This window comes from Centropristis striata, chromosome 9, assembly GCF_030273125.1.
Source record: "Centropristis striata isolate RG_2023a ecotype Rhode Island chromosome 9, C.striata_1.0, whole genome shotgun sequence".
Taxonomy (NCBI): domain Eukaryota; kingdom Metazoa; phylum Chordata; class Actinopteri; order Perciformes; family Serranidae; genus Centropristis; species Centropristis striata.
In genome coordinates this window covers 35,033,867-35,054,327 of record NC_081525.1, presented here as the reverse complement: position 1 = coordinate 35,054,327, position 20,461 = coordinate 35,033,867, and the positions used below count along the sequence as shown (strand labels likewise).

General features: G+C 40.4%; 1 protein-coding gene across 1 annotated transcript in view; it reads right to left on the bottom strand.

Moving 5' to 3' along the window:
* The window catches only part of si:ch1073-396h14.1 (disintegrin and metalloproteinase domain-containing protein 10), a 49,809-nt gene that overhangs the window by 13,116 nt on the left and 16,232 nt on the right, over positions 1-20,461 (bottom strand). Inside the window, exons 6-9 of the mRNA XM_059340393.1 lie at positions 13,331-13,416; positions 11,220-11,342; positions 7,542-7,634; positions 5,461-5,629 (exon numbers count right to left, since the gene is read on the bottom strand). Of these exons, the coding sequence (XP_059196376.1) occupies positions 5,461-5,629; positions 7,542-7,634; positions 11,220-11,342; positions 13,331-13,416 (471 nt within the window). The remainder of the gene's footprint in view (positions 1-5,460; positions 5,630-7,541; positions 7,635-11,219; positions 11,343-13,330; positions 13,417-20,461) is intronic.

The following is a 20,461-nucleotide window of genomic DNA, read 5'->3' as shown; positions in this document are numbered from 1 at the left end:
GGTTAGTAGTAGTCGAGTAGTGTATAAAATGTTGGCTATTTAATGTGCCAACTTTCCTTATGAAAAGTCCTTATGAATTCTTCTTCACCGCTTTTCTTGCAATCCTGATGTTTTCCATTGCGGTCAAGGAAAAGTGGTTTGGAAAAGACATATCTTTTTACTATTGGACTGCAGCCCGGTGACAGCCTCCTGGCCTGAAAAGTTAAGCCAATGTGGAAGTACCTTAACATGCGTTATTTCTAATGGCCAGCAGGGGGCGACACCACTGGTTGCAAAAATTCTGATTGAATAGACATCTATGAGAAAATTACTCTATTTTTCATTTGATTTATTATATCAGTATACATGTTCTGAGTTTCACGTTCCCAATTATTAGTTGCAAGTCTATTTCAATACAACATGAACATCATTTTGCAGATTATGCTCCCATTTAGAGTAAAATAGATGTTAAAGCAGGCTATGATTTATGGCTATCTAATGACTGACAGGTCCCTAGCTTGTGATGGAGCATCATTCTGGCTCCTGGTCTGTTTATTTCACATGCACTGGCTGCAGAAAAACAGTATGGAGGAGGCCAGATGGTGACAAAAATGTCAAACTTGAGGGTTCAAAACCGGATTTCACAAATCAAAGAGTGACGTCAGTGTCTTCGTCTACTTTATTTATAGTCTGTGACTGCAGCCTAATGAGATGACCAATTACTACATAACAGCATCCACAGCCGCCTCTAGTCATGCTCCTCATTGTCCAATGAGGGAGTAATCTCCATGGGTCCACATCCTCTCTCTTCATGGGTTTCCCCCATGTGTGGCTCATGCTGGTGCTCTCAGCAGTTCCTGTTTATTCATGTGCGGTTTATATAACACCTCTTACACAATGTGGTCAGTAGTACCATTTTGAGGGGTAAGGCTTGTGAGATGTACGTCTGTTAAAGATATTCAGCGCCTTTTTCAGAGAAATCTGAGTTCAATAGGTGTCACTGAGGACTGTGGGAACCAGTTGTTGGCATCTGGATCTCCCACCTGCTTGTTTTTGTTACACAGTGGGCGTAAGTGTGACGTCTGGGAATGTTGAAGGACAGTTACAGGTTGAAAAACAAAAACAGAAGCGCCCCTTATCTGAGCTGTTGTAGAAACAAGGAGAGTACTGTAGAGCTTAGGAGCAAAGTCAAGACCGTTACACTACCATGATACATCAGGTGAAGGAGGCTGCCGGTCACTATACAGTAATCTGACACTTTTTTGTGTTCAACATCACATGATGGCTTCTGCGAGAAATAAAAACGCACATTGAAATGTTTAAGCTTCAAAGGAAACCTGGAGGAATTGCCATTGTCATGATTAATTGTCCTTCTTATTGCTAAAAGCATAAAGAGATCAGTTTAATATCAACAGACTGTCAAGAGAGACCCCCACAGCCGCGATAATCAAGAATTCTGGATGCATTTCAGCAGCATTCCCGGCTTTTGACCTAAAATGGCCCGCCCCAGTGGGCTATTCAAGGAGACGGGTTTCCTAGAAAGAGCTTACTTTGGAGGGTTGTGCTGTGGTTTTTGGCAGCGTGAGCAGAGAGGAGCTGCGACTTTGTCCCCTCCTCCCTCTCGTCTTCGCCACAGAAAGGAACCCCAATGAAAGACTCCTATTATTAGCTCGCTGGGCAAACACAATCCAGAGAAACAAGCTACCCTCGAGATCACTTTCAGATAATGTGCACACGCACTCAGCGTCAAGAGGAAGCACACACACACACACACACACACACACACACACACACACACACACACACACACACACACACACACACAGGTAGAAACATAAACATACACGGGATATAACAACCATTTCAAGAAGTATTTGGTCATACAGGAATCAATTAACATCATAGACAAAAATGGACACACACACACAACTACACACTTTCACACGGTTTAATATGAGCATACAAACAATAGTAAAGGGGCAGTCTTTCCTTGGATAAACAAGCAGTTGGAGTCCCAGTATCCTCATACCTCCTTTAACAACAAAAACAGACACAGCGAGCGATTTGACCGCTAAAAACACAGACCACAGTTCTCAGAAAAGTACAGTGAATGTACTCTGGAAGCCGACCAAAAGTATTGTAAATAATGTAGCAGCATCCGATGACTTTCCATCACTGCCCTCTTTGTCTCCAGAGTTCATTGACCTTCACGTTGCAGATTTGAATAGGGTTTATTCACAGTGGGGTGAGACCAATTTGAACTTTGCGTCAACAAAATAATGTCTGGAATAATCACAGGACGTAGTCAACCTGAGATGTAATACCTCCGCCAATGACGTTATGTTTTTGGCTTGGTTTGTTTGTCTATTCAACAGGATTGTATTAAAACTACAGGCCAGATTCAGAAAACTTTGCAGAAGAATGTAGCAGGAATTTTTCTTCTGCAGGTGGATTTGTAGGGTGATGCATTTACTTAAAATAGAAAAAATAACATAAACACTGCAGGGAAACTTGTTTTTGTTTTATTGTTAGTGCTGTCTCTGTTGTTGCTGTATGGGTTTTTTTTAAGTCTTTGGAGCAGATCTGAATCTTTCATTGTAACATTGTCAGATCTTAGCATTTGTGTTGCATTTATGTGGTGTTGAAATATTCAGAAAACTTAGTTCCTGATTGAAACATTCACAGAAACGCTTTCTCCAGTCTGTGAGATAGGGCATGGCCTTGGCAGAGGTTCCTCCTTTCCAAGTACCCTTCTTTTTGTGTGCTTTTGGTGATCAGACAAATCATTTTCCAACTTAATGGTAATTTGTGAACTACATAAGGGAATTGGATTGATGGATGTTTGCTACAGATATATAAATTCATAAATAATTTTAACTGGCTGAAACAGACTGTCTAAACTTTCTGAAGACAGACTTTAGTGTCTCCCGATTGGGACATTATCACACAATTGAATGGATGCTGTATTGTCAGGTGGGGGTCTGCTCCACCTCTTCGTAGGTTGAGAAGGTCATTGTGCTACATTAATGTGTATTATTGGTGGTGGCATCTAGTGGCCAAACAAAGTATGAACTAATCTAAAGCGTAAGTTATGTTACTGATTCTGAAAGTGAAAGAAAGGACAAAAAGGTACTGGCCAATTGTACAAAGGTGTGATAAATTATAGCTTCAGCAAAATGCTTTTCAGTCAAAATAAACGTTCTTTAATTTCAGTCACTACAATAAAAATAATTTCTTATTATTTATTTATTGAGATGTTCATGTTGAAAAAGATCAAAATAAACCAAACTGAACTTGTCAGTTGTAGAAGTATCCCAATGGGCAACGGTGCAAGGTTAAAGATTAATTTAAAATCAACATTTTAAGGATATATATTTATGTTAACATCATTATTTTCATGAGGTTGTTCTCCCAGAAGGACAATAACTCAATCGTTCTGCAGCCAGCAAGCTAAAACAAAACCTCAAAAACACAGAAATTATTGTGTGGAAAATTACCATTTCTCACTCAATTAGTCTCAGAAGAGGAAGGAAAGTTACCGGTAAGAAAGCACGAGTGGCTTTAGATGTTTGGACCCCAACCCCCGCTTGACTTAAAGCGGTGGGAGGTGGAGCTCCAAGTGATCGTTGGCAGCTGTGAGTCTATGTATGTGCACGCTGCTCCCTGCTGTAGCTGCAGTGGCACTGGGGTCCTAGAGTTTAATGGGCCCTCTATTTCCCAACACCAGTAATAAACTGGTAGAAGTGGGTTATGGAGACACGTATCTGTTTCTGGAGGTCAAACATTATCCAGTTTAATGCTCGGCTCATGCTTCAGGGCGGTCACATGAGACCAAAATGTCACAACAATGTCACTGCCACTATGAATCCACAATGTGTGTTTGTGTGTGTGCCTCACGTGAGGTGTCACCATGGCGATCAAGCTGTGGAATGCAGGCAGCAATCCTCACTAAGACGTCTGGGAGCGTTGTGTGTGTGTGGGTCCTATATGTGTGTGTGTGTGTGTGTGGGTGTCAAAGGTTCACCGCTCCCTAACCACATGTCATTGTGGTGGTCTTCTCTCACGCCCCCCAGTTTAGCCAATCAAAAGCAGCGTCTTAGTGAATGTCATAGAAACAAGCAGGAAGAACCTCCTACCACGACAAATCCAACATACGTGTCCGACTTCCTCCAACACAACAACAACAACACACAGTGTTGTCACCAGAGCGGAGAGACCAGGCTCATTGTAGTAAATCTGTGTATTTAGGTCATCCCACAATAATGTCCTAAACCTTAAATATAAGTTGTTTGTACAAAGTTCATTTTCAACAATTAAAAAGCAGATCATGCATGTTGTTTTGTAAGAAAATGTAATATAATGCAGTGTGAGTTTCAATGACATTTTTTAATACAGGTGCAACTCAGGTGCAATATATCAGGGAAAAGTCCATTTTGAGTAGTTAAGGTCAAATAGCCCCAACCAAGTATTGAGTCATATAGATGGACATACTTTTCAGAGGCCAACATTTCCATATTAAACATACTTTTTAAAATTGTGTTTTTGTATTATTAATTTTTTTGAGACACTGAATTTTGGGTCTTCATTAAATGTAAGCCATAATCATTATAATTAGAAGCAATGAAACAAAGACATAAAATGTTTCATTCTGTGTGTAATGGATCTATATAATGTGTTATTTTCACTTTTTGAACTGATTCACTGACATCAATAAACTTTCTATGAGAAACATTTAACACTTCCAAGTTAACTAAAACAAAGATTTCCAGACTCTCAAAGCCTTTATTATTACTAACTAAATGTTTAACGTTTCTATACATTGTTCACATGCTAAATTTGTCTGATATCATACGCTGAGGGCCGAGGAAGACTTACATGCGTTTTTATCTGTTACGACTCCTTCACTGACCCCACTAATGAACTGCAAAGGTACTTTTTACACATGCTCTGCCTTCTTCTTATTTTGAGTCTCAGTGCAGCTGAATTCAAGCTGCATTTGCACAACCAATCACCGCTGATTCACCTCTGTCACGGGTCAAACTATTCACACTGATCTGGAAACTGTGAGCGTGTGTAGGAGTGTTGAACGTGGCCTCTGGTGAGCTTGTGTCATATGAAGACCAGGGAGTCCTGGGAGCCAGAGAAGGAGCTGCGCTCGAAAGATCAACACGGTTTCATGCAGAGATTCACACAGAGAGGCAGAGCAGCAAAAACACGGCCTCACTTTCCAAGTCTCATACTTTTCAACATGGACAGACTCAGATCTGTTTCATGTTTCTGTTCAGCCCGCCAGCACAAACTTTAAAGTTTTTTTCTGCTATGTCATATTTTATTTGTATCATCATTAATCTGTTCTACGTATTCTAATGTCAAGCAACATCCTACACAAAGCAATGGCCCCATTTGTCTTCACAATCCTTTCTAACGATTTCCACCGATATATTTGGAGGTCATACAATACTTTTATTTTATTTGACTCACCCGCCTTGCCCTCCCAGGCGAGCCCCAGCACTCCGCTGTAGTCTCTGTTGGTGAGCAGGTAGGACAGACAGTAGTTGCCCCAGTTGGACTCCGAGTACAAACTCAACAGTTTCTCAGGCCCGATGAACAGAGGGTACAGAGGATCCTTTTTATCCTCCTCTGTCGTCAACTGGAGAGAGACAGGCAGAAAAACTGCTCAATCAACACACAAGGATACAAACAATTATATGCCCCACCACTCTTCTACGAAAGTTAGCATTTTAACCTGCTGAACCCCAAGCTGTTTCAGGAAGTTTTTTGCTTGTGTTACATTTGAATGAACCCTTTTATTGTCATTGCACAGAGTAACAAGTACAAGTACAACAAAATTGAGCCATCATCCCGTCCAGAACGTATAAAACACCCACAAACAATATGACAAAGGTAAACAGGACAGGAAGAGAAAGAAATACAGCACACATGAGGAGAGGAAAGGAGAAAAAAAGCATGAAAAAAAACCTCAGCAACATAAGCATGATACACTTTCACAACATGAACAGACTTATGACCTGCCACAGGGGAGGGGGAGGGGGGGCCAGCAGAGCCAGGCGGCCATCCGGATCCGCAGCCATCCGCGGCGCAGCTCCTAGACCCGCCTGTCTTGCCAAGGGAACGAAGCATCAAAGGCGTGGGTTGGGGTGGTTAGGGGAGGGATGTATGCATGTCTGTATAGCGATAAGCCTGGACGTTGCTAAGGAGATGACCTTCCTTCCTGGGCTCCAGGGCAAGGCAGACAGTCCAACAGGTGGTTGTGGGGGTTGAGAGGGGGAGAGGATGGGATGGTAGTGTCTCACTATATTCCTCAACAGGGAAGATTAGCAACGGCCTTCGAGCCAAGGCTGTTGTTTTGGGGAAGCCAGATAAGATTAGAAATTGAGCTGTGGGTGAAAGTGGCAGCGATTTCTGCTACTAATCCTGTAGATGGTAAAAATGTCCCTCCCGGTCTCCGGTTTGTTCCCTCTCTAGGGCTGTCACTCTTCCCTGAATGGTATCCATGGTGCGGTTTGTGACCACAGTCTGAGTTCCGACAGCCCTGGCCATTGATTCAATCATCACGGGCAGCTTTATGGGGCCTGCTGACACCGTTTCCTGCGTGTCTCGATAAACCAGAGCAAAGCCCAATCCAATCAGCAAAAACCCTGTTATCATGGTTCAGAACAGGTAAAGATCTTCAATGTCCTCCAGAGAGAGAGTCGCCAGGCACAAGACACGCCACCTGTTCCAGGCGTCCATCGTGTACCTGGCAACAAAAGTCCCCTCGGGGCAGGTGGGCTCCCCAGAGATTTTACTAACTGTGGCCTTGTATTTCATTGCAATATATAAAAAATATAAGTCCTGCACCTCTATGGAATCAGCACAATCATGGCATAGAAGTTAAAGTTAAAAATGTTAAGAACTTAAAAATGTATGTTGTGCAGAATTATTGAGTTGAATTTATATAAATCATAAAAATAGAAAAAACCCAAGTTTAATTTCTCTGATTAATTATTTTTTATTGGAATAAAATGGAATTTATATATACAACACTTTTCCAAGACCCCACAAGTGTCATGAATGTTGAAAAAAAAATGGTCTCCACATGCTTTACATATTAAACTATCCCCATTTCTGAAAATTTCCCTGTCCTCTTCTCTCTGCTCTGTGTAAACAGCCTACCATTATGTCCATTAAATATCATTAAATAATTTTCATGCTGTCTCAGCAGGATCAATCATGGCTTCACAGTTACACTGAGGAGCACAGGATTGTGTTGTTTTTAACAGGATCTAGTTATTCCAGGCAGTTTAATTTTGGCAACATTTTAAATGAGACTAAATTAAAGTGATTTTACTCTACGTGTCTCATTCATCGGAAAGTTCAAATCTATCAATCTAAATATCTTTAATAAACTGTGTATTTTTGTCGATCTGTTCAAGAAAATATACCTTTTGTGATTCTCAGGGGTAGAAGACTTTAATATCTCATGTTTGTTCAATAAGAATAGATGTGTTGGAGCCAGGATTACTGGTTATTGCTGTTGTTTGAGTGCAGAAAGATCTTACATAGAGGGATTTCACTTTGAAGTTGATCAGCTTGATTCCATCGAAGTCCACTTTGTCGTAGATGTCATTCACAGCTCGCATGTAGGATGCAACCTGAGAATGACATGCAGTGATGTTAGAAAACTGTCGATAACATCTTTGATCTTTCAGTGTAGGTGCTGTTTGGTTGAGGTTTACGTGTTCCTGAAAGTTCAACATGCTGCATCTTGAAAACAGATGCAACAGGAAAAAAAACTCACACACAAGCCAATGAAGGAAATAGTATCTTCTCTGATTTGACAGCACACGTTTGGAAATGTGTGCTGCATTTGGAAAAGATGGAAAAGATTTTATTTCTGCAGATAAATAAAACAACTAACACGCAACATCTTTTTCATGATGTTCCTTCGCCGGTAACAGCTGTGCCATAATGTCTGTACCTCAGGAATACCTCAAATTAGGCCTGTCACGATAAAAAAAAATGGCCAAAGTAGTTTTCTTACAGACTCAATATATTGAGTTTTTGTGCTTTTTTGTGTTATGTTTAAAGTAATGCTGCAAATGTTTGACAGGCAGTATGCATTGCCAAAAAAACCCAACTATATTTCCCAAGCAGCCATTCCAGCTGTTTATGTTATTTTAATAATAAAATAAAAAGTCTATTTTATTTGTTTTGGTTGTATTTCATTTATTAATGTTTTATTTATCTAGGATATTTTAATATTTCTTTTCCACATTTCAATTCCAATGTTTAATATTCCAGAGATTTAAAAATGAATTGCTGTGGAAAAGGATGTACCTATTATGCTCTAATATCATAATAAAACTAAAACGACATAGATACAACAATACCATCATTTATCTTGACAGTTTCTGGGAAAATATATCTTTCTAAAAATGAATTATCGTGACAGGCCTACCTCAAATTTCTTCAGATTTGGTAAAAACGTCCTCTTGGACTCAATGATTAGATTTTAGAGAGAGTGTTTTCTGGTTGTTCGTCTCTTTCTGGCAAAATGAGATATCTTAGGAACGCCTTGAGGGCATTTCATTACATCAGACACAAAAAACCACTTGGACTAAAGGATGAACTAATAATTTGGAGGTCAAAGGTCATTGTGATCTTTCATTTTACACGCATTTTTACACAAATTCTGATAAAATCTCGTAACAGGATGAAAGGATGAAGTGATGGCATTTAATATCAAAAAGGTCAGAAGGTCAACTTCACTGTGACATCATAATGCAAAAACACTTTTGTGGCCATAAATCAACACCATAACTCAGAAAAAGAAAGGGACATTGTGACCATATTTAACATTTGGTCGGATAGTGAATGTGTGACACTTATATTTAAACTTTGGTGATTCTAAAGATCTTGCAGATGTGTGTGTGACACAATGTAGAATTTGTAGATTTTTTTGCAGCAATATCCACATTTCATTGCATTGTCTACTGTTTGGACAGACATGGATGCAAATCGCAACTTGACTGTTTGGTGAAGGTGTAATTATAGTTTCCTTTGTGTGGTCAAGTCACAGTGCATTGAGTTCTTAGCGCCACAGTAGAGGTTTGACCTACAAGACAATAAAAGGACTAGCAGAAGGTATGAGCGGTATTTCATAGTAGATTTAGCATCTTATCCTTGAGATAATACACTTGACTCTCCGATCCGCCCCACCTCTACGATACAAACACAAACCTCCTTGACCGAGTTTTGATCGTGATTCATAAACGGACCACGTGAGCTAATCTGTCAGTGAGGTTATCCACAGGGTGGGTGGCACAGCCGGTCACACACTCAGAGAGGCACGTGCAGATCAGTCACATGTGAAGCTCTGAGTCTAAACAGCAGGACACGAACCAGGAGAAGAGCCCGCTGATTCTCCATAAATGTAAATATTGACACCTTGAACACATGAACACCAGGTCATCGGTGATTGACGACACCATATTGTCTGTGCAATCAAAGATCACATCGCAGCATCGCTTACAGTGTGTTTTCTCATCCTGGTGCAACAAAGGTTTGGCACTGAACCAGGGACAACAAGTACGAGTGTGTTTAAGGGGGGAGGAATCTGAGGAGATGATGAGAGGATAGACAGCAGGAGGAAGGCCAGAGAGGAAAATAACAGTGTGGCCACATAAAACAGCAAAGGACAGACTGACTTACTAACTGACCTGGTTTTGATCACAAAAAGATTTGAGTAACAAAAGCACAGATGTGAAACTTGGTCCAAACTGAACCTGGATCAGATGCTGAGAACATGAATCTAAACTAATGAGATAAAACTAAACATCTGTGAAGTTATACTTTCCTATTAAATATGGAATGCAACAATAATTGCTGTTTATTGGTTTTAATTTAGGGGACGTTACAAAGGTATTTGCGCTCGAGTTATGTCACAGGATTCCCACATCAGTGTGTGGCTAAAGTCAATATCATGAAAGCATCTCATGTGACCTCTGACCCCAAAGACAAGCGTTCTGTTCAGACAGAGAAACTTCAACACAGACACTTAAATCACTGTTATCTTTCTTTCTGCACTGAGGCAACGCAGGCGCGCCGGCAGACAAACAGCTTTTTACCCAGAATGTCACTCTGAGTTCATCACAGGTCAGCGATAAAACTAAAATCAGTTTAATGCAGGACAACAAAAAATGCATTAATCTTCTTCAACTTCTGTAAATTCAGGTTCTCTTAAGAAAATCTTTTACAAATTAAACTAAAGATTCTTCCGTCCCCTCCTGTGAAGCTCTGAAGCTGCTTATAAGGTCAAAGGTCAAGAGCTCAGGACAGGAGGTTAAAAATGTTTGACATTTTAAATTTAATAAGCCACCTCAGGGTTCAGAGAATGCATTACATGCAAGGTGGGAGATCATTACATTTTCAAATCAGGTTTTATTATTGCAATTTTGTAGTTTTTGTGGTAGTTTATTTTTATCAGGACGGACTTAAAAAATTTGGTCCAAAGTATAATAGAGCTCACAGACCTGAGGCAACAAACTATTAGAGGATTAATGTTTTGATGCCGGGAGCGTCTTCAGAGTCAAACAGTAAAGAGACTCACATTCTCTAAAAATTTGTGACCGCCCTTAAATTTAGTGCCTTTTTCTTCAGCCCAAGCTTTATGAAACTTGGTGGGAACACCTTTCCAAGTTTCAGGCAAACAGGCAAGTAGTTTTTTCCTGTAATCCTGCTGACAGACCAATTTAACCATAAAGAAAGAAAGAAGGAAAGAAACCCTTACCTCCCTGATGGAAGTAAAGACCACTAATGACATGCTTAATGACGCTATTGGCATATCGTTTCACTCGTTTTATCAAGATTAGATTCTGGGGATTACATCAGGTGAACTTTGATTGCAGCACCGTGTACCCGGACACTGCATTCAGAGACGGGTTAGTAAACAAAGCGGCTCAGCTCTGCCAACTGCCGAGGAAATCCTGTTGTATTTTGATGATCCTGCTGGATCAATGTTCCTGTGAGAACATTGTGTTCTCTGAAGCATCAGGTATCAGCATCTCAGCGCCTCACTCTGAAGGGGGGCACACTCTGGATTGAACCTTTCCTTTGTGTTGAGATGAATAGGTCACAGAATTTGAACCTGAAACTCCCCTGAAGTCTATTTGTTAATCATTTCAACTACCAGCAGGTTAAATAACTTGTTGCCTCTGTGTGTGTAGTGAACTGGTCACCTGAGCCACGACGGCCTCGACGGACTTGAACTTCTTGTAGTAGTAGTGGTCAGCGTGGATGTGGAGCAGGCAGGTGGTCTTTGACTCATCCACTGTTCTCCTCGTACGGCTCGCTGGCGCCTCCTGTGGAGGACATTGCAGAGAGGAAATGTTGATGATTGAGTTGATGATTAATCGTGTTAGTTGTGTAAATATAGCCTATGCATGCAGTCCTCAGATTTCACGTGTTAAATATGTACTGTTGACTCATTGTTAATGTTTCTTTGTAAATGCCAATCCTCCTTGTTCACCATTGATTTTTTTTTTAGAATGCTATCAATGTAACTACAAAGAACTACATTTGGTAACTTCAGGTAATATTTCGAGAAAAAGGTTGCAAATTTACTAGATTAAAGTGGCAAATCTACAAGAAAAAAAGTCGCACATTTAAGAGATTTAAAGTGGCAAATCTGCGCGAAAAAAAGTCGCACATTTAAGAGATTTAAAGTGGCAAATCTGTGCGAAAAAAAGTCACAGATTTACGAGAAAAAAGTGGGAAAAAAGCAATTTTTTTCTCCAAGATTCACCACTTTAAATCTCATAAATCTACGCAGTTTTTCTCGTATATTTGCCACTTTAATCTCATAAACTTTTTTCTCAAAATATTATTTTCGTATGTTTTTTTCCACACATTCTGGCTGTAGGTAATATCCTCCGATATTCTCTAGGGTTGAAATTTGGAATTTGCAAGTATGTCAATGAGTGCCCTATTAAGGGTTAAAGTTGAAGCGAATTTGAGGCGAAATTCTGAAATGCTGCTTTAAAAAAAATGTGAGTTCCATCAACTGGTTAAAAGCGAATAAACAAAGCTGCATAAACGTCCTTTCATCAGAAGATGGCAGCGTAATGTATTGCTGTAGGATGATTTATTAGTAAATGGTAGAAGAAGTAGAGATTGCGTGAGAGAGAAAAAACAACAAGAAAAAGGTTGCTAATTGGACAACTTGGGCCACCCACAGGAGAAAATGGAGAGAAGACGCCGACAGTGGAAACAGCTTCATTTTTTCCCTGAGCTGATCAGTCATGTGAGTTCAATGTTCACTACATCAGAACTTATTCTGAAAAAAGCGTTTCTATCTCCCGATTTGTTCAAACAATTTTTCTGAAAAATATAAAACCAACTCAAGTGAGTGTTAACACTTTTATGTACATTTTCCTGTTTCAATTAAGCTTTTCTCATGCAAATCTTTAAAATGCGCATAGAACTTGTTGATGGAAACATGACCACTGTGATCGCACCTCAAAGCAGGTGAGTGTGGACATAAGGATTGGGCCACACAGTGTAGAATATTCCAGCATGTCACTGAACCTCTACTCAAGTTTAGCAAATATTTGTCCATTTTGAAGCCGTAAATCCATTATGTTCACATCCAAACATCACAACATGACATCAGTATAACTGCCCTATGTCCCAGTGGGAAAGGGGACATGTCGCCACAGAAACACAACATGAACGCTCCACTGGGAACAACATCTGTTCAGGCCATTTCATAACCAAACAGTGGAAATGATCTGCACCTGCAGGCATGTTGTTAAAAATGGATCCATACCAATTACGGACATCTATTGTTGACAATGAACTCTGGGACCGCCACCCAGTTGGTCAAAGGTAAGATACAATGGAAGATTAGCTAGAAAATTAGCTGAATAGATTTGGCAGATGTTTATTCCATCATACCTGGTTTTATAAATGCAGTCGAGGTCAACTGGTGCATCAGTAGATGCCACTCTATTCTGTAAATGTGGGTTAGGCCTGAAATGAGGCAACTTCAGCTTTCTGTGTTTTCTGCTTCCTAAATCCTGTAATTAGCTTTTGGTGACTCAAAAGGCTAAATAAAAATGACCAAACAAATGAATGCACTCATGAATAAGGTCAGTTATATTTACAGATGAATCACACACACACACACACACACACAAATTCCCTTTAAGAAAAGGTTTCTAGGTTAGGAGTTAATTGGCTATAAATGGCAATGCGGAGGAGGATGTTTTCAGGGTGAGGACAGAAAAAGAAAGTGTGTGTAAGTGTTTCTGTGTGAGTTATCACTGAGGTGATGTCTGGGCTGTCCTACCTCATTGGGTCTGAGGGTTTGGGCGAGGGAGTTTAGATGTTCTGCACCACAGAATCCATCAGGGCCGGTTCTCATGGATGGTAGGACTGTAAAAAAAAAAAAACAGAGACACTTTGGTACAAATTCACGATAAAAGCACATTGAGAATATGTCGACATACAGATTTCAACTCTTGAAATCTGTCTTGGAATCGGCTTCATCTGTTGGCATGACTGGTTCAAAGCTCAATGGAAAGTAAAGGGAGAGACGACAAAAATATTCATATAATGGAGAAAATGACATAATGCTTAAATTACAGAGGAGATTTTTATAGAAAGTTAGACACTACTAATGGGAGAAAACTGGGATGGTTAATTTAACGATAGAACATGTGATACCCAGTAGTGGTCTAATATTATTTCTTTAAAGTGAGACCTTTGAGTTTAATTAGCATTTCTTAGTTGTCTTTCCTTCCTTATGTTAAGTCAGTTTGAGGCTTTTTTTGTTTTTCATTTCGGATCATGTTTAGTGCTTCGTGTTTAGTTGTAATATGTTCCATGTGCATCCTGTCTTTGTCTGCTTTCCCTCCTTTTGCCAATCTGCACACCTGCTCCTTATCTGTGTCATTATCACCGCTCCCTTAGTTTCACTCTGCCAATCAGCTCCCTGCCTGCCTCGTCACCTCATTCCTCTCACCTGTGATTCTCCACCTGCACTTCATCTCCTTGTTAGCTTGGTTTGTATTTAATACCTTTTTCAGTTCATTCTTTGTTGGATCCTTGTAATGTTCTGCTTGTTTGCCTTGGTTTTGTCCTCCTTTTGGCTTGTCCTGACACACAAATGATTATCAGATTATCCCTCTCTATTTTTTAGATGATTTCCCAACTTTTTTTAGAGTCAGGGTAGTATCAGTAAAGAATATATACATCGAACCTTGCAAAAGAAATGTCCAGCAATCACAAAGAATTATGACACTTGACTTTATAGGTCATTAAAAAGGCTTTATAAGGTGTTATGAGTATAGTTGTAGAAAAGCACTTGGATTAAACCATTTGAAAAATTATTTTGTTCAACTTTTAATATTTTAAGTTTTATCAACACACACCAGAAGATTCAGGCAAGACAGAGAAGTGATCGCTCTCGGAGAGGCGATGACTGGGACTTGGGATCTCACAGAACATGATCAAACGTGATTTCAGATAAAAACAGACACGTTGTCAGCAGGTTGCACTTGTTTGTGCTCTGTTTTGCACCAAAAGAAAAAAAGAAAAGAAAAAGAACTTGAATTTTGAGGAAGATGTCATAGCTGAGAAGAAGGAAATAAAGTTTTATTGCTAGTTTGAAACAGGCCTAGTGCAAGCTAATGCTACAAGCTAATGCTAACGTGGTGGTGATGCTTCCCTGACGGTCAAGATCAAAATCGGGAGACTCCTATCCAGTTATGCTACCTATACTCCAGAAGACTGTGAAAAGATTTGGAAAGACTCCTGGAAGACTATCAGCTCACACCTGCTCACATCTAAAGACAAGTGTTTAGAGTTTTTAGTCACAGCCTAGTCTCAGACTGAGATTCTATAAAGACTACAACTAGATTCTTTAAGCATTTTTTTCGCAAACCCAAGACTAGGAAAAGACTGATATGAAACAGAGCAGATTACTACTTTACACTTAACGATCGGGATGACGGGAGCGCGCTGTGACTCCAGTAAGACTCCTAGATTTACTAAAGACTTTCAGTTTTTAGTCTGGGACTGTGAAAATCGTTTGGTGTAAGCCCAGCATTAGTGAGATCAAGATTGTGTCTATCAATCCCTCACATTTCAGGATCCTCTGGTTCAGACCAGCCTCAAATCTGTAATACAGACTGACGGGAGGGCAAATTTGACTCAAAATGGCCCAAATATCCTCTAGTATGGAAATTAGTCCTACACACACACACAGACACACAGAGACACACACACACACACACACACACACACACACACACACACACACAGAAGCAGGTTAGATAAGCAAACACAAAAAATTGCCTTTGAACATGTTTTGTCAGTGAACTTTTTTATGACTCACTTATATGGGCGTGCAGTGTCACAAAAAAAAACAGTATTTGCCAATCATAATAAATAACTGTGATTAAACATGAAGTGTGGTTCAACCCTCTGCTGTTCATTTGTTGGATCAAACTTTGTGTTTAATCTCTGTTCATATATTTATTATGATTGGAGAACACTGGTTTTTTTTTGGGACACTGTACGCCTACATTAAAGTGAGTCATTGATGTACTCACTGATGGAACATAGACAATATAACCTCACAAATAAACACACCAAGGCCACAGTCTGATCTTTGACAAATATATTTGTTTATGCTCAAATGATTAATGTACGCATGTTGTGTTGTGTGCGTAACCGGGATAAATGAGAGCGGGGGAGGCAGCCGAGCGATTCAAGGAATCCAGAGGTGGACGGAGGCCCCTGAAACATCCCAGGAATTACTGATATTAGCTGTGTCTCAATTCAGGGGCTGCATCCTCTTAAAGGACACAGCCTTTGAAAGTGTGGCCTATGTAGCGCAAAGGCTAAAAAGAGCATTGCAAAATTAGACACCCTGGTCTACGGAGAATTTCCTATTTAGATAATTTATTCATTCATTATCCTGCTTATCAGAGCTCGCGTCGTGGGAGGATCACAGCTGACACTGGTGAGAGAGAGAGGTAAACCCTGAGCAGGTCGCCACACTGACAGACACAGACAGACAACCATGCACGCTCTCATTTACTCCTACGGGCAAGTTAGATTCTATTTGCGTCATGTACAACGATTTATAAAGTAGATTATCTCTGCATTTGGTGCACTGTAGCACAGTTCAAACATCCATGTGTTTTGATCTTGCATAGTATTGACGTTTTCACTTTCTTACTAAATTCATGCTATTTTAATTTGCCTATATCAGTGTCGACAGACTCCTAAAAAACACGGGAAATCAATAATGATAACTAGATACTTAACTAGAAAATGTTCACAAGCTTCCGCCAAGGAGACAGTTCACTGAGGAGTGATGGTTAAAAACTGTGATTACAGAAACGTAAATGTAAATGCTTAATACCAGAACTTTTTTTTCCTCCGCCTCACATTTTCTGAATTCCTCAGACTGTTATTCTGTGGGGGGCTGTATGGTGCTCACAGGACGCCAGTTGATTATTGCTGGCCTATAATATCAAAAGCACCCATCTGCTTTGGTAAAATGTGGGAAATATTTGGCAAATAGATTCATTATCAAACAGGAGATCACATCAAATCAAAACAGAGTTTTTAATTAGAAGCATTTGTGTTTTATTCTAATGTTTGCTAATTTGTTTCCTCAAAGGTTTTCAAGTTTGAAGCCAAGTATAGATGCTGGGTCATGTGACTTCTCTGGTTAACTCAACAGGTGCAGCAGGTCACACTTATTGCTTTATTACCCCATTTAAAGAAGAGATAAAACGCTTGTTTCCTGGGGGCTAAGTTTACTACTGTCGGAATTTATGATGTAAAGATCATGCTATTTCCCAAACTGATTATTTTTAGTGATAAATGCAAACTAACCACACCAGACAACTTTGCTTGTGGTCTCAAAATTGAGCTAAGATTTACATTTTTCTTATACAGAACAATTTAAAACACAAAGTGCAAAAAAACATTTGAGTCAGCTCCTCAGTGAGCAGCATGTCAGGCAGCTATCACCGGCAGAGGCAAACTCATATTCGCAGACACTTTATAAATAGAGGACCCACATTTGGAAATCAGCGCTGTGGTCTGGAGCAGGAGCCACGGGGCAGCCTTTGGAAAACGCTGTGATAGCTGATTTCACTCAGTGATTTACAACACCTCTGGGATGTCTGTCTTCTTCAGATTAATGCAATAATGATGGAATTGCAGTCAAGGGACGCATTGCATTTGCATGGATTGGCCGTCTTGTTTGCGCTGGCAAACACACAGAATTCCACGAAAAATGCAAGAAGCCAAAGGGACTTCATTGCAACAGAGTGTATTAGGTTTATGGTCAGGGACCGTGGGGAATCTGCAGATGAATATGAACTGAAGAATGTAATGTACAGTATATACACTGCTGCGAAATGTTGCAGAATAACATAAATATAGCAAACAATAGGGATGTGGCACAAAACCTGTGGTGAAAGCCTTAAAAATGGGCTTTGAATTCCACAACTTGGAGTCACATGACATGATAATCACTTTCACATGTGATTTACAGTAATACGAGAGTGACAGAATAAGGCAATGTTTTGCCAGTTAACTGGTGACCCGTAAGAACTTCAAAGGGTAATGCACAGCGCATGCATGTGCGTGTGAAACACTCATTCAGCAGTGCAACATCTCCCTGGATCAGAGACACAGCTCTACAGTGAGGGACAGGCAACACATGATTGGATCACACCATTTTACGAAAGTCCTGCAGCCAATCACAAACCAGCAGTTCGTTCTATACATGGCATGAGTGGGGGTGTGCTGTGGGGGTGGAGGTCTAAATGCCGGGCGTCGACTCACTGACGGAATTATTTCCAGACCTTTCTACCATCCAATGTTCTCACTCTCTCTTACTCACTCTTACTTTGGTTCTGTGTATCTTCGTTCTCATCACACTGCAAGAGACTTTTTTAAATTTTTATTTTAAGACAGTTAAAAGCTAATTAAAATTGTGCAAATGTACAAACTGTAGAGCTGTCAGTGCTTAACTTGGAAAAGGAAACAATTTCCCAAATGAAAATTCAGTGTCAGATTTCAGTCCAGACTTCCCAGCAGCTGTTGGAAACGAGCTCTACTGTAAAAGCCACTTGTCTGTCACTCCAGCATTGAGTATATAACAATGAATATGTTTGACAACACAAAATAACATATACTCTTTATAACTTTGCATTATGGTTAGGGAGTTTGGTTTAGTTCTGACATGAAACTGTTCACAACAGGCTGTGTGGATTATCTTGAGTAACTGGGTCATGATTTCTGGAAAGAGACATTACTGTTGAGTTTTACAAATCAATTTTTTTGGCCACACAGGTAAAGTGCCATCTTGTTCCATTATATTAAAAAGAAGGCAGACATCTCTACGGCCAGTATCTCCAAAAACACCAAAACAATCTACTTTGTACTTTGGGCTGAACTGTTCCTTCAAGATGTTAAACCAGGATATATCTGAACTACAGTGGAACATTTGACGGCTCCCCTAAAGTCACTGCCCATGTGCCCCATGAATGACCCTTTGGTCAGGCCAACTGCCCTCAAGTGCCCCGTTGGTTGGCTCAAGTGCAAAATAACCCTTAAGCTAAACTCTGTGTGTCAAAAAGTTTCTCCCCCGTCTATGCACACCTCTCATTACGTCCGTTGCTTGGCTCATACCTCAGATTTATTTAACCACAAGGCCCATTCTTCTTGTTCATGTTCTTCAGAAAATATAACGATTCACACGCTTGGTGGGAGATTTCCTGCTAAGTCCAGATTTCATGTGTCATGTAGTCCAGATATCCCGTATCAACCCGCGTCCTCCCCATCCGCAAGTGATGAAACCTCCATAGAGCTGGAGCTGCTTTCCATTTGGTATGATACTGTAAAGCTATGTGTTCAGGAGCAATCACCCTTCCTTTAAACTGTAACAGCTGCTTTTTGGCACTGAAGACTGATAACCTTAAGGCATTGCTGCAACACAGAAGGTTCAGCCAAAGAGATATTTCTCAAATCCTCCATGCCTGTATAACATAACTGAATACCACAAAGAACAAGATGTTTTGAGAAGTTTTGAGAGGAGGACAGCATTCGTATGTGTTGAATCTTGATCACACACCTTTTGTCAAAATTCTTGACTGTAAAATCACTTTCGGTTTGAAGCAACAATTTACAGCCCCGCAGTCAAACATTAAGATACTTACAGTGAAGTTTCTCTTGATTTATCTCAAGGCAGTATGAGGTTAATAGTTAGCCATCTTTCATGCTGGACTTCAAAGGGAAGGTCATAAACACCAGTGTGTAATGAAACACAAACACACATGGACGGAGACTGATCATCGACTGGAGAAGCTTTGCAGAAGTTCTTCCAGGAAGACTTTTTATGTTTTCATTAATTCTCTTTCTTTTACAACTTGATCAACTGGCCGGGCATTCACTCTCTAAACTTCTAAAACTGTCCTCCTCTCTGCTGTTTAGTTGTCAGGGTGAAATCGATGCGACTTTCCTCCACCTCATTCACCTCCACCTCTTAACCGAACCCCATCTTCAGGCATTTCTCTTCATGCCCTCACCAACACCAACGCCAGCCCGTTTCAGACTGCGTTTCCGCAAAAGTGCCGATATAGTGCCGTAACGAGCACTGCCGGCATTTCATCATAGGACATTCATACTTCTGCAACGGTGTAATATTGCTGTGCATTCACATTGCAATCCACATTGTGGAACAAAGTGTGAGGTGACAGTAGTGGTGTGTAACTAAACAGCAGCAGTACAGTATGTATGTGCTGCAGCAGTTTGTGTACAATAAGCAAAGGCAGTGTTAAGTGCATTCAAAACAATAATTACAGAAGATTTGCAGGTTGTGCTGTTTCTCGCTGTAGAGATGCTACTCAAGCAGAGTTGTTCTGTATTTTACTGAACATGATCCAATTATTGCCTGACTCTAGTGAGGGGTGTGTCTGTTTCTTTCTTTCTTTCTTTCTTCCTTTCTTATTACCTGTTGTGTTTGTTGCACAAATAATGTACGTCACATATATTCCGTCTTTCCGCCTCCGCCTGTCTCGATCAGTCTCAACAATTTAACGCTTCTTTTACTACCTCTGAAAGTGGTACAGAGCTGAGATCACTTGGTCTCCCCGTCACACCTCTAGGACGTTCAGACTGAAGACGAAACGTCACAGAGGCGTAAATGGTAAATGGGGTGCACTTATATAGCGCTTTTATCGAAAGCAATTTACACTACACTCATTCACACACACATTCATACTGGTGTTAGGGGCTACCAGGGCACACTGGTGCCACCTGCCACCATTGGGAATTCATTCACACACTGATGAACGCAGCATCAGGAGCAATTTGGGGTTCAGTATCTTGCTCAAGGATACTTCGACATGTAGCTGCCATGGTCGGGGATCGAACCACCAACCTTCCGGTT